The following is a 13957-nucleotide window of genomic DNA, read 5'->3' on the forward strand; positions in this document are numbered from 1 at the left end:
TGAAAACGTGAAGGTTGGCACCTGCCTCCGGCAGCTTTGTTAACCTGCTGCCCTTTGCCAATGAGCCATATCCCTTGTACAATTTTTCCAAAATTCTGGTTTTCATGCTCTCACTCCTTTTTAAAATCGACAACCAAAATCTCAAAAGAATCGTTCGGATTTTTACCAGAAGCAAAACAGCGCGTCCATCCTCTTCCCTTTAATTTTAGCCGCAAGGCTTGCTGGGAAGACCGTTCACATCCCTCAAAACCTCGAGTTTCATGGAAAGGGGAGCTCTTCAATCAATTTGGGGTCACGAGAAGTGGGTTGTCGGAGAACCCGGACCAGCTGGAACTTGAGTTTTCAAACGGTGTTGAGTGATCTATCGAAACAAGGTATAATGGGGGAAAACGACTCGAGCGATGACATGTCGGCCCCAAAAAGATAGATACTTGGTTTAACATTTTTATTCGGCATAATTGGACAAGGTTAAGCAAATCCAAGTGGAATCAACATCTCAGGGGTGGAACAGGAAGAGGATGAATAGGGTGAAGATTACAAGATCAAATGCACACATCTACACATCGGTAGAGAGAGAGAGAGAGAGAGACAGAGAGAAAGAGAGAGAGGGAGAGAGACAGAGAGAGAGAGAGTGAGAGAGAGAGAGAGAGAGAGAGAGAGAGAGAGAGAGAGAGAGAGCGCACCCACATTTCAGCTGAGGCAGAAAGGAAAGCAGGAAATAAAAATCGCAAAAACCACAGCCATGGCAACTTGCGGTGTCACCAAGCAGTGAAGCATAAGAATAGGAAGAGAGAAAAAAAATAAAATTGCTGAAATCACAGGAACAGGTAAGAATGCAGATGGGGAAACATATCAGGAGCTTCTCTCACAGATCCGAGTTTTGATCGCAAAATGGTTTGCAAAGGAGACGGTGTCTCGGCATTTCTCGGCCTCTCGGTTCACGAACGCGCCTGCACGGACAGACGGGTTCGTAAAAAGTGAGAAAATGATTGAAATCAAAATTACCTTTCAGCACAAAATGAAAAACATTTCGAATGCAAAGTGTAAAACAAGAAAAAAGAAGAGAAACAAACACTTGTTCTTAATTATCATTCGAGGCGACAACATCCAAAAACAAATGAGCAGCTCCATCGGGGTGAGAGAATGTCCAGGTAATCGGTGTGGAGACAGGTTTGTGCAGGTTTGTCCATTCACATACCCGGCTCTATTTCGCGGTGTTTCAGGCGGAAGGTCGGATGTCCGAAACACATGCGGAAGATGAAGACCCCGAGACCACCAACATCCAGCATTTGCTCCGTCACGACCAAATCCTCATGCACAAGGTAGCTCTGCGGCAAGTATGTTCCCAACTGTGTGTGCACACGCCATCGCACAAATATTCTAGCGGAACTCGGTCGAGCGCATACCTACACCAGGCTGAACAGGTTCACATTTTGTATCCCACTGACAGGCCGGATCTGAATCTGGACCTTAACCAAAATCGAATCAGCTTGTTCTTGTCACCTACCTGTCACCTGTCACTTTCCGGATCGCCACGGTACAGGCTAACCCTTATTACTTCAGAACATTCTGGGTGGAGAAAAGGCATCAAAGGCCATTAATCTCCATCTGTTTGACGAAACGAGACATCATCGTTTGGAGAGGAGCACCGCTCCACGCCGACGACCACAAGCAAGCTGGAACGCATGCTTGTGATGATGCCTCCCCCTGGCAGGCTGGTGTTAATGGAGGACAAAATTCTCCAACGTTTATTCCTGCAGATCACCCTGTATATAGGGTGACGGAGCAAGATCTGCTTTGGCAGTGTGCGTGCGAGGCCGGAGAATACTTCACGATCCCGGCTACCGCTCAGAAGCTCCGGAGCTTCTTCTGGGTACACCCACACAAAGAGTGGTTGTGTGGCACGCACTATCCGCAGGTCAGAATCCACGTGGAAACAGGCAACGTGGCATGTGGGTTCATGACCTGCTGAACAGTGAAGGAGTGCATGTTGGATATAATCACTCAAACCTCACCGACCTCAGAGGCGTTGTGTATAACTATACAAACCTTGTTGTTGTGAAGTAGATCGAAAAGTCTTCGAGGTGGCATGATGATCGAAGTGTTCATTGGAATCACGTAGCATTTCTTCAGGGAGATGTCGTAATACGCCGTGAGGAGCTGCAAACATGGTCGGATGGGGGGGGGGGGTGAAAGTAAACACTGTATGACATGGTGTGTACATAGTTACCTGCTCGGTTTGTTTAACGTGAGAAACTCAAACACGTAAACGAAGATTTCTCGAATCAAAAACCTCATTCAGTTCCTCAACTCACTTGTCATGGTTTGAAAAGGAAGAATGATCAATGAAAAATGTGCCCTCCGCTGGACGATTTCAGGAACTACACCGTTTCCGTGTGATGATATTGATACGTATATTTATATTTACGAGCCGAAACCGCGTCACAGACGGATTCCGTTCATTCAATCAACCTCACCAGCTCAACCACACTCGAGGGACATGGACTGGACAGGGCGTGCTTGCCCCCGCCTACTCATCCCCGCCCCTGCCCCATTCCCCCTGCCTTCAATTTGCTTACCCGCGCCCAAAAATTTAATTACCCCAGCCCCGCCTCTTCACTCTCCAACCCCCATCTCTTGATTCCCTGCCACAGCTGCCCCCGGGCCCCGGCCCCTGTCCACCCCCTTACACTCAACCCCGCCTAATTCACCCCAGCCCCGCCCACTCATCCCCCGCCCCATTTCTCCCCCGTCTCCCTCTTTCAATTTGCTTTGCCCCGACCAAACATTTGCTTACCTTTCCCCCGCCTCTTCATCCTCCGCCCCGCTTCTTCACTCCTCACCCCGTCTCAACGAAAAGCGTTTATTCTGCTTCAGAGTTGAAGTTTGACTCTTGCCACTATGTGCGTTGTACTCTTACAGGTACGAAGTTTCTTTCAGTCCAGGTCACAGTACCGAGAAAAACGTGACGCGACCGCGAGGAGGAGCACAAAATTGGTCCTTCAGTCTTAATATGTAGATAATAATTATACCTTCTGTCTCTCTATCGATCCAACAGCTCCATTTTCCATCATATATTATTTTGCATTCAGTCCCATATACTCTGTTTCATTGGCTTCCAAACAGTTGTGATGGTGATATATCAGTATCTCCATGCTTTGTTAGCTGGTTCTGTTGTTTGTAAGTCTTGTGTTTGAATCTTGTGTAATAATAATAATAATAATAATAAATAAATAAATGTAAGTAAAAATAAGAAAAGCACAACATCTGAATAAAGTAAGGAATAAGTAATCTCAGGATATGCAAGGAAGGAAGTTGAAAGTCATTGAAGTATCAATGTATTAATTAAATTGAGGTATTAATTGGTTTTTAGGTGGTAATTTAAATATTCCTTTATTTTCATCCTCGTCTTTGTGGATACATCTGGCCACCTGCTCCTCTGCTGTTTCTCACCCTCTCTCGGTTCTCCTCACCCACTCATTTGCTTAAGGTCATCTGCCATCTGCTTGGAAATCAGCAAACATTCCCGCTCTGAATAAAAAGGTGAAAAACAGATCCCTGAAACGACAGACCAATCAGCCTTCCACCAATCATCAGCAAGGTTATGGATTCCATCATCGCTTCAGACATTAAATCACTCAAATTTTTGCCCTGCTCCAGCTGCCCCAGTCAACTGTAAGTGTTGTTGTTGTGAAGTTGACTCGTCGAGGAGCAACAACCGCTCAGCCGTGAAGTGGTCGGCCACACAAGCTCACAGAAACGGAGCTCCGAGTGCTGAAGCACGTAGCGCAGAAAAATCGTCTGTTGTCAGAAAAAAACACGACCCCAATTTAACAACACCAGATCAAAATAAGAAAATGCAAAATGTTTTTTTTCTGAAGTTTTTCTATTTTATTATATTTTTATTATTATATTTTTTCTTGGGGAGGGGGCATGGGCTTGGGTTAAAAACATACAAATCCATAACTTTTATTCTCGAGCGTTTTCTGTACTCCCAAGACTTAAAAAGACGCCAAAATACACCGATAAAGTACCACAATGAGAGATCACAAAATCGCCAATTTATACTTCTTCTTCTTCTTGTTCTTCTCTCAAAACAATGTAAAACTGTAGCCCGACCCACCTCAATAACGGCTGAAGCTACGATGTTCAATCCAATGGGACGAAGTTACTTTGTCTCTGGGCTAGTGCACGCAACCCAAAATTAAAAAATATATAAAACATAAATCACTTTATTGGATGAAATTGAACGTTCATGTGGATTCAACGAAACCAGGCCAGGATCATGAGGTGGGGGGAAATAGATAGTGGACAGAACCATTCCAAATCATCCCACAAATCAACTGAAACAAGTAATAAAACAATTTAATCTCACAGATAAACTGGGTGTTGGCTTGTTGGTTAAGTGGCTACTTTGGGGCAAGGGTTCTGTGTTCAACTCCTTGTGAACTGCAGAATTAACTATCAAATGCATAACTTGTCACAATTGAGGATCTTTTTTATGTCAATTAACATTTTGAAATGTTTCACCATGGTATGGTAATTTATTGAAATTTATTGAAATCTGGTATTGGTGTGGCGCAGGCATGATGGGCCGAATGGCCTCCTCCTGTGCATAATTTCCTTGTAATCCTTATAATTAATATGCCACAGGGAGGGTTCAACGCAGGGCAACTCGATTGATTCCGGGCCGAGCTTGACTTAGCTATGAGGACTGGCTGAAGGAGACGGGGCTTTATACACTCGGAAAGGAGGTGGTTACTGGAGGATATGATCGAGATGTTTCAGATAATGAAACGTGGAGATAAAATAAGTGCAGATTAATTTTTTAACAGAGTCAACAGTGATGGGACCAGTGGCCATAACTTGACAGGAAAGAAGAGGAGAGTTAGGACGGGAGTCAGGGAGGGGACTTTATATTGACTCAGAGAGTGGTTAATGCACGGAATGTTCGATGTGGAAAGGTAGTGGCAGCAGAAGCAGGAGATAAGTTTAAATTAGAATTAGATGGGTACCTGGAAGTGATGGAGAGAGAGGGGTATGGGGATGTTGGTCGGAGTTTAGTATTGATGAGTGATTGTGTGCATGTGCACGGAGTGCTGTTGGTCGGAGTCTCGTCAAGTGGTGTTGTGTGGTTGATGTTGTGTGTTTTTTTAACCAAGCCCATGCCCCCAGCCATGAGGAGAAACCAAAAAATACAAAACTTCAAATAAATAACTGAACAAACCCACAAAAACACCATTAACAAAAAATTAATAAATTTTACATTTTCCTCTTTGGATCTCGTGTTGATAAATTCGTGTGGAGTTGATGACGCGCAGGCATGGTGGGCTGAACCGCTCCACCTGTGTTGGATTTCCTTGTAGATTATCCACATTCGAACAAATGATCCACAACAACTTCCCAATATCTACATATTACATACGCAAACAATGGTGGAGTTTTGATCTCTTTTCACATTCATCTCCCACCACGCCGCCCAATCCCTTTCTGTCAGACTCCTCTATGTTTATGGATGAGTTTAAAAGATTAGTTCACAGTTCCTGTGGCAGGTAAGTGGTACAGGTGAGTGTTCTCATATTCAAAGTCCTGAGTTCAAATCCCATGTAATCCATGAATTAATATGTGAAATGAATGATTGATGGTGTTTGATGAAATGGTTGTTTGGATATATAAAACACCTTTGTGTGATGTGTGGGCTGAATGATTATCAGATTGTGGAATGTTCACCTTCTGAAAAACTGCGGCCATAAAGCGATCAAATGGGATGTGACGTCACCAACCCTCCTCTCACCTGTGTGCTTGTTGAAGCCCTGACTTGTAAAGAGTGGTGTTGTTGTCTGATGTGATGGAGCAACACAAAGCATCCTCTCACCTGTGTGCTTGTTCAGGCCCTGACCTGAAAAGAGTGGTGCAGTTGTGATCCCATACACCCAATGTTTTGTGTTTTTTTGTTTAAAACTAAGATGTAAATTTTGAATGTTTCACTGAACAAGTGAAATAATAATTTCCCTCATATTTACAAACTTTACAACCACTTAATTAATTTACATATTAATCTTCACTCTAATGGAGTTCAGTGTTTGTTATCTCCTCCGAGACGAAGCGACCACGGAACACGAAACTCATCGATATTGTACTTCGTGTCGATTACTCTGGGATGTCGATTGTAATAATCATGATAATGATTTCACCGACAGGTATCTCACCTTTACTGTGTGAGTCAGGTAGTTTCGTGCATATTACCTTCGTGGTTTGACGTGGACATACGGACAGAGCATGAGCTGTGACCAATGAACAACAACTACACAAGATGAACAAACTCACCTGGGTGGGCGGAGTCTCGTGGGAGGAGGAGGAGTTTGAGGCGGAGCTTGTTTGACTCAGGTGAGCGAGAAACGAGACATTTTGTTGAAGCTCCTGAGACAGGTAAACCTCGACGCGCTTTCCATCTTTCCTGGGTTATACCAACACACACAACACCTGAGTTTCTTGTTTTCACCCAGCACGGAATCCCAGCACGGAATCCCATCATGGAATCTCAGCACGGAATTTCAGCACGGACTCACAGCACGGAATCCCAGTACGGAATTTGTTTGTGTCTGTAGTTACCGTTGTATTAAAGAGAGCACTCACGAACCTCCATTACCTTTGCTTGTTCGTGCCAATCTTTGTTCCACGTGTTGTAATTAACACCACGTGATTAGTGAACGCCACGTGCTAACTGATGCGAGTACAGAGGCTATTCGTCACAATCACACTATTTATAGTTATAGTGTTGTAATTAAACTTAAAAGTGCTTCAACAACACACATAATTAAACTATACAAGGTCCTGTACTTATAGTAATACATTGTGTGAAGAATAATCCGTTATAAATGTTTAATTAATTGAAATAAACAAGATCCATGTATCCACGAGGCCTCGAGCCTCTCCCTCGATATTAACGTGCGTTTCCCTAGCAACCACGTTCCTGTAACTCGTCTCCAAGGACGATCACGTGATCTCAGGACGCGAGCTCGATAGCCCCGCCCACCATCGCAAACTCCGCCCACCGCTTTTCGCCTCCAAATCGATCTCAGAACACAGTCAGTGGAGGGGGTTGCCCCTCAAAATCAGCACGGAACCGGATCTGAATCTGTACCTTCACCAAAATGGGATTTTGTATGACGGAGGATGCCCACTTGGTGACCAACTTTGAAATGTAGCTTTCTCAGGAAAGATCATGGCAGATAATGAGGCCTAAAAACTTGAATGAAAGGATTTCTTCAAGAGGCTTGTTGAGAAAGTAAATGGGGGGGGGGTTTACCCGACGGTCCTATGGGAGAGACATCGTGAGAGTGTGAGACTTGTCAGGATTGAAAGAATGTTCCACGTGTGGGACCATCTTGTGATTTTGTCAAAGTCTGAAGAGAGGGAAGAGGTTGCAGCCTACCTGTCTGAAGGATGATGGATGTCATGGCAGAAGGTGGAGTCATCATCAAATAGATGAATGGGATTTTCCAGAGAGTCGAAGAGCTCATTAATGAAGATCGGGAAGAGGCGTGGGCTCAGAACGCTGCCTTGTGACACTCCAGGCTTGACAGGGAGATGAGGTGAGACCCTCCTGCTTGCCAGCTCCACTTTGGGGCACTCCAGATTTGTTTGTAATGATGATGGAGCTGGTAAGTGTCAAAATGAAATGGATTCTGGGGAGGATATTGCATGCAGACGATCTGGAGAATAAGGAGGAGATGTTGGAGGTAATGGGGAGTGGAAGGAGGCATTTAGGAAACCGGCTCAAGATGAGTATGGAGAAGGCTGAGGTTATGTGGGTCGGGCAGCAGAGAAAGGGAATGACCATCAGGTTCGAGGGGAAGGTGATCGGACAGTGAAATTGGTTTGAGTAATGCCGTCCCGATGAGGGTAGATAAATCCGAAATCCAGATAGGCGGCTCCGTTTGATGTTTAACCAATGGTGATCATAAAATCTGTCTGATTGACACGAGTCACCAGGTTGAAGCCTCCGGTCGGAGTTGACGCTTTGGTGTGCGCTTGCTTCGTACTTTACGTCCATTGGAGATCGGGAGAGGGCTCATCACGCTCCACAAATTTCGATATTTTTAAATATATGTATATATCAAAAACGACCAATCACCATTGAACACATCTTGGGGGGAACAGTGACTGGGAATGGTTGGTTGGTGGTGGAGGTGCGGAGGATGATTCAGGTGGTGTAAATGTACGGAGGAGTATGGAGGGATTGATGGCAGACAGAAAAAAAAATATGAAGGGAATTGAAAGGTTAATTTCTGTCGTGCTGTGTAATTCTGGCCTACCTTTATGGTCAGGAGATGGTGACACTGACAGAGAGACAACAACAGAGGTTGCAGGTCCATGAGAACAACTGAGTCAGGAGAATCGTGGTGGTGAAGATGGTGGATAGAAGGAGGACGTTATGCACTGAGAGAAGAGATTAGTGTGCCAATGAACTTGACACGGAGATTGGTAAGAATCTGGCTGAAGTGAGCTGGTCACGTGGTACGGATGGGGGAAGGGAGAATGACAAAGAGAGCAGGTAGATTGAGGGAGGAAGAGAAGTAGACCGTGGTTGAGATGGGATGACTGTGCGAGGAGGGACATCAACAAGGTAAGCCCGGTGTTGGCTTAACGGTTTAAGGTTCAGGTTGAGCCCCTGTTGTGCTGATGAATGAACACCAGGTGGGTTGATTCAGCTTGTCATCCTTCCGAGATCAGCAAGAAGAGTTCCGGCTTCCTGGTAGCAGGGGCACTGCAATCCAGCAGCCAGCAGGCTCAGCACTGGCTCGGTTTGCACGTCATGGCTTATTGGCCCAGTTTCTTGATAGCAGTCTGAAAAGAACAATTTTTTTTTAACTGCGACCATGAGCAATCAGGTGATCAAACTTTCTTTCACCACTCTCGGACGAGTAATGAAATCCTTGCAATGTGTGAGAGGTTTGAAACGCAACACCATTGTTCGAATAACAAAGTGCATTGTTTTGTGGTGTAGTCTCTGTTCCTCCACCAACATGACAATAATCATACTTGTCATAATCCTGGCACAATGATGCACACAACGGCTGATTCACCGCTCCGTCCGCCTGTCTGCAGATTCACCGATGCAAGAACAGGTGGAAATTTCACCTGAAACACGGAATCATGAACCTGAATGGCCGGGATTATGTTTTCTCCACAATGTACGGGCAAGCTGAGTGGTAGCGTGCACACCTGAGTGGATGATCACAGCACCTGGAAAATGAAAATTCACTAAAATCGTGATCAACAAGATACTGATAAACACACTCTTGGTTGGGTGAAATGTATCAATTCATTAATTGTTGTTCTTCAACATCATTTTGTTTTCTTTATTAAAAGAAAGAGAACTTCGTACCTGTCCAGCCCAATGTTTTGAAAACGTGAAGGTTGGCACCTGCCTCCGGCAGCTTTGTTAACCTGCTGCCCTTTGCCAATTAGCCATATCCCTTGTACAATTTTTCCAAAATTCTGGTTTTCGTACTCTCACTCCTTTTTAAAATCGACAACCAAAATCTCAAAAGAATCGTTCGGATTTTTACCAGAAGCAAAACAGCGCGTCCATCCTCTTCCCTTTCATTTTTGCCGCAAGGCTTGCTGGGAAGACCGTTCACATCCCTCAAAACCTCGAGTTTCATGGAAAGGGGAGCTCTTCAATCAATTTGGGGTCACAAGAAGTGGGTTGTCGGAGAACCCGGACCAGCTGGAACTTGAGTTTTCAAACGGTGTTGAGTGATCTATCGAAACAAGGTATAATGGGGGAAAACGACTCGAGCGATGACATGTCGGCCCCAAAAAGATAGATACTTGGTTTAACATTTTTATTCGGCATAACTGGACAAGGTTAAGCAAATCCAAGTGGAATCAACATCTCAGGGGTGGAACAGGAAGAGGATGAGAAGGGGTGAAGATTACAAGATCAAATGCACACATCTACACATCGGTAGAGAGAGAGAGAGAGAGAGAGAGAGAGAGAGAGAGAGAGAGAGAGAGAGAGAGAGAGAGAGAGAGAGAGAGAGAGAGAGAGAGAGAGAGAGAGAGAGAGAGAGAGAGAGAGAGAGAGAGAGAGAGAGAGAGAGAGAGAGAGAGAGAGAGAGAGAGAGAGAGAGAGAGAGAGAGCACCCACATGTCAGCTGAGGCAGAAAGGAAAACAGGAAATAAAAATCGCAAAAACCACAGCCATGGCAACTTGCGGTGTCACCAAGCAGTGAAGCACAAGAATAGGAAGAGAGGAAAAAATAAAATTGCTGAAATCACAGGAACAGGTAAGAATGCAGATGGGGAAACATATCAGGAGCTTCTCTCACAGATCCGAGTTTTGATCGCAAAATGGTTTGCAAAGGAGACGGTGTCTCGGCATTTCTCGGCCTCTCGGTTCACGAACGCGCCTGCACGGACAGACAGGTTCGTAAAAAGTGAGAAAATGATTGAAATCAAAATTACCTTTTAGCACAAAATGAAAAACATTTCGAATGCAAAGTGTAAAACAAGAAAAAAGAAGAGAAACAAACACTTGTTCTGAATTATCATTCGAGGCGACAACATCCAAAAACAAATGAGCAGCTCCATCGGGGTGAGAGAATGTCCAGGTAATCGGTGTGGAGACAGGTTTGTGCAGGTTTGTCCATTCACGTACCCGGCTCTATTTCGCGGTGTTTCAGGCGGAAGGTCGGATGTCCGAAACACATGCGGAAGATGAAGACCCCGAGACCACCAATATCCAGCATTTGTCAGGTCACGACCAAATCCTCATGCACAAGGTAGCTCTGCGGCAAGTATGTTCCCAACTGTGTGTGCACACGCCATCGCACAAATATTCTAGCGGAACTCGGTCGAGCGCATACCTACACCAGGCTGAACAGGTTCACATTTTGTATCCCACTGACAGGCCGGATCTGAATCTGGACCTTAACCAAAATCGAATCAGCTTGTTCTTGTCACCTACCTGTCACCTGTCACTTTCCGGATCGCCACGGTACAGGCTAACCCTTATTACTTCAGAACATTCTGGGTGGAGAAAAGGCATCAAAGGCCATTAATCGCCATCTGTTTGACGAAACGAGACATCATCGTTTGGAGAGGAGCACCGCTCCACGCCGACGACCACAAACAAGCCGGAACGCATGCTTGTGATGATGCCTCCCCCTGGCAGGCTGGTGTTAATGGAGGACAAAATTCTCCAACGTTTATTCCTGCAGATCACCCTGTATATAGGGTGACGGAGCAAGATCTGCTTTGGCAGTGTGCGTGCGAGGCCGGAGAATACTTCACGATCCCGGCTACCGCTCAGAAGCTCCGGAGCTTCTTCTGGGTCCACCCACACAAAGAGTGGTTGTGTGGCACGCACTATCCGCAGGTCAGAATCCACGTGGAAACAGGCAACGTGGCATGTGGGTTCATGACCTGCTGAACAGTGAAGGAGTGCATGTTGGATATAATCACTCAAACCTCACCGACCTCAGAGGCGTTGTGTATAACTATACAAACCTTGTTGTTGTGAAGTAGATCGAAAAGTCTTCGAGGTGGCATGATGATCGAAGTGTTCATTGGAATCACGTAGCATTTCTTCAGGGAGATGTCGTAATACGCCGTGAGGAGCTGCAAACATGGTCGGATGGGGGGGGGGGTGAAAGTAAACACTGTATGACATGGTGTGTACATAGTTATCTGCTCGGTTTGTTTAACGTGAGAAACTCAAACACAGAAACGAAGATTTCTCGAATCAAAAACCTCATTCAATTCCTCAACTCACCTGTCATGGTTTGAAAAGGAAGAATGATCAATGAAAAATGTGCCCTCCGGTGGACGATTTCAGGAACTACACCGTTTCCGTGTGATGATATTGATACGTATATTTATATTTACGAGCCGAAACCGCGTCACAGACGGATTCCGTTCATTCAACCACCCTCACCAGCTCAACCACACTCGAGGGACATGGACTGGACAGGGCGTGCTTGCCCCCGCCTACTCATCCCCCGCCCCTGCCCCATTCCCCCCTGCCTTCAATTTGCTTACCCGCGCCCAAAAATTTAATTACCCCAGCCCCGCCTCTTCACTCCCCAACCCCCATCTCTTGATTCCCCGCCACGGCTGCCCCCGTCCCCCGCGCCCCTGTCCACCCCCTTACACTCAACCCCGCCTAATTCACCCCAGCCCCCGCCCACTCATCCCCCGCCCCATTTCTCCCCCGTCTCCCGCTTTCAATTTGCTTACCCCCGCCCAAAAATTTGCTTACCTTTCCCCCCGCCTCTTCATCCTCCGCCCCCGCTTCTTCACTCCTCACCCCCGTCTCAACGAAAAGCGTTTATTCTGCTTCAGAGTTGAAGTTTGACTCTTGCCACTATGTGCGTTGTACTCTTACAGGTACGAAGTTTCTTTCAGTCCAGGTCACAGTACCGAGAAAAACGTGACGCGACCGCGAGGAGGAGCACAAAATTGGTCCTTCAGTCTTAATATGTAGATAATAATTATACCTTCTGTCTCTCTATCGATCCAACAGCTCCATTTTCCATCATATATTATTTTGCTTTCAGTCCCATATACTCTGTTTCATTGGCTTCCAAACAGTTGTGATGGTGATATATCAGTATCTCCATGCTTAGTTCGCTGGTTCTGCTGTTTGTAAGTCTTGTGTTTGAATCTTGTGTAATAATAATAATAATAATAAATAAAGAAATAAATAAATAAATGTAAGTAAAAATAAGAAAAGCACATCTGAATAAACTAAGGAATAAGTAATCTCAGGATATGCAAGGAAGGAAGTTGAAAGTCATTGAAGTATCAATGTATTAATTAAATTGAGGTATTAATTGGTTTTTAGGTGGTAATTTAAATACTCCTTTATTTTCATCCTCGTCTTTGCGGATACATCTTTTTTTTTTTTTTTTTTTTTTTTTTTTTTTTGGCCATCTGGCCACCTGCTCCTCTGCTGTTTCTCACCCTATCTTGGTTCTCCTCACCCACTCATTTGCTTAAGGTCATCTGCCATCTGCTTGGAAATCAGCAAACATTCCCGCTCTGAATAAAAAAGGTGAAAAACAGATCCCTGAAACTACAGACCAATCAGCCTTCTCCCAATCATCAGCAAGGTTATGGATTCCATCATCGCTTCAGACATTAAATTCCTCAAATTTCTACCCTTCTCCAACTGCCCCGGTCAACTGTAAGTGTTGTTGTTGTGAAGTTGACTCGTCGAGGAGCAACAACCGCTCAGCCGTGAAGTGGTCGGCCACACAAGCTCATAGAAAGGGAGCTCCGAGTGCTGAAGCACGGAGCGCAGAAAAATCGTCTGTTGTCAGAAAAAAAACACGACCCCAATTTAACAACACCAGATCAAAATAAGAAAATGCAAAATGTTTTTTTTCTGAAGTTTTTCTATTTTATAATATTTTTATTATTATATTTTTTTCTTGGGGAGGGGGCATGGGCTTGGGTTAAAAACATACAAATCCATAACTTTTATTCTCGAGCGTTTTCTGTCCTCCCAAGACTTAAAAAGACGCCAAAATACACCGATAAAGTACCACAATGAGAGATCACAAAATCGCCAATTTATACTTCTTCTTCTTCTTGTTCCTCTCTCAAAACAATGTAAAACTGTAGCCCGACCCACCTCAATAACGGCTGAAGCTACGATGTTCAATCCAATGGGACGAAGTGACTTTGTCTCTGGGCGAGTGCATGCAACCCAAAATTAAAAAATATATAAAACATAAATCACTTTATTGGAAGAAATTGAACGTTCATGTGGATTCAACGAAACCAGGCCAGGATCATGAGGTGGGGGGAAATAGATAGTGGACAGAACCATTCCAAATCATCCCACAAATCAACTGAAACAAGTAATAAAACAATTTAATCTCACAGATAAACTGGGTGTTGGCTTGTTGGTTAAGTGGCTACTTTGGGGCAAGGGTTCTGT

The 13957-nt window shown here is 44.9% G+C and overlaps 1 protein-coding gene and 1 long non-coding RNA gene across 7 annotated transcripts; one reads left to right on the forward strand and one right to left on the reverse strand.

The window, feature by feature from the left end:
- Window positions 1-97: 97 nt before the first annotated feature.
- On the reverse strand, window positions 98-3526 carry LOC147007901 (uncharacterized). 5 transcript variants are annotated; one of them, XM_085866143.1, is made up of 6 exons: window positions 3454-3526; window positions 2050-2160; window positions 1766-1968; window positions 1199-1349; window positions 870-950; window positions 98-361 (listed from the first exon to the last, which is right to left on the reverse strand). In XM_085866143.1, exons 2-6 carry the CDS (start codon window positions 2123-2125, stop codon window positions 282-284), a joined length of 591 nt encoding a protein of 196 aa, XP_085722269.1. In that variant the 5' UTR covers window positions 2126-2160; window positions 3454-3526; the 3' UTR covers window positions 98-281. The 5 variants fall into 5 exon arrangements, 4 of the variants coding, with proteins under 4 accessions (XP_085722269.1, XP_085722268.1, XP_085722266.1 ...); XM_085866142.1 differs by lacking the exon at window positions 3454-3526 and adding an exon at window positions 2316-2410; XM_085866140.1 differs by lacking the exon at window positions 3454-3526 and having other exon boundaries at window positions 2050-2293.
- Window positions 3527-5736: 2210 nt separating this feature from the next.
- LOC147007902 (uncharacterized) lies at window positions 5737-9387 on the forward strand. 2 transcript variants are annotated; one of them, XR_015053781.1, is made up of 2 exons: window positions 5737-6429; window positions 9112-9387. It is a non-coding gene; the product is annotated as an uncharacterized LOC147007902 (long non-coding RNA). The 2 variants fall into 2 exon arrangements; XR_015053782.1 differs by lacking the exon at window positions 5737-6429 and adding an exon at window positions 7302-7595.
- Window positions 9388-13957: the final 4570 nt, after the last annotated feature.

This window comes from Eptatretus burgeri, chromosome 23 (assembly GCF_056783735.1).
Source record: "Eptatretus burgeri isolate ZD-2024b chromosome 23, Ebu_testis_v1, whole genome shotgun sequence".
In the NCBI taxonomy this organism is placed as follows: Eukaryota; Metazoa; Chordata; class Myxini; order Myxiniformes; family Myxinidae; genus Eptatretus; species Eptatretus burgeri.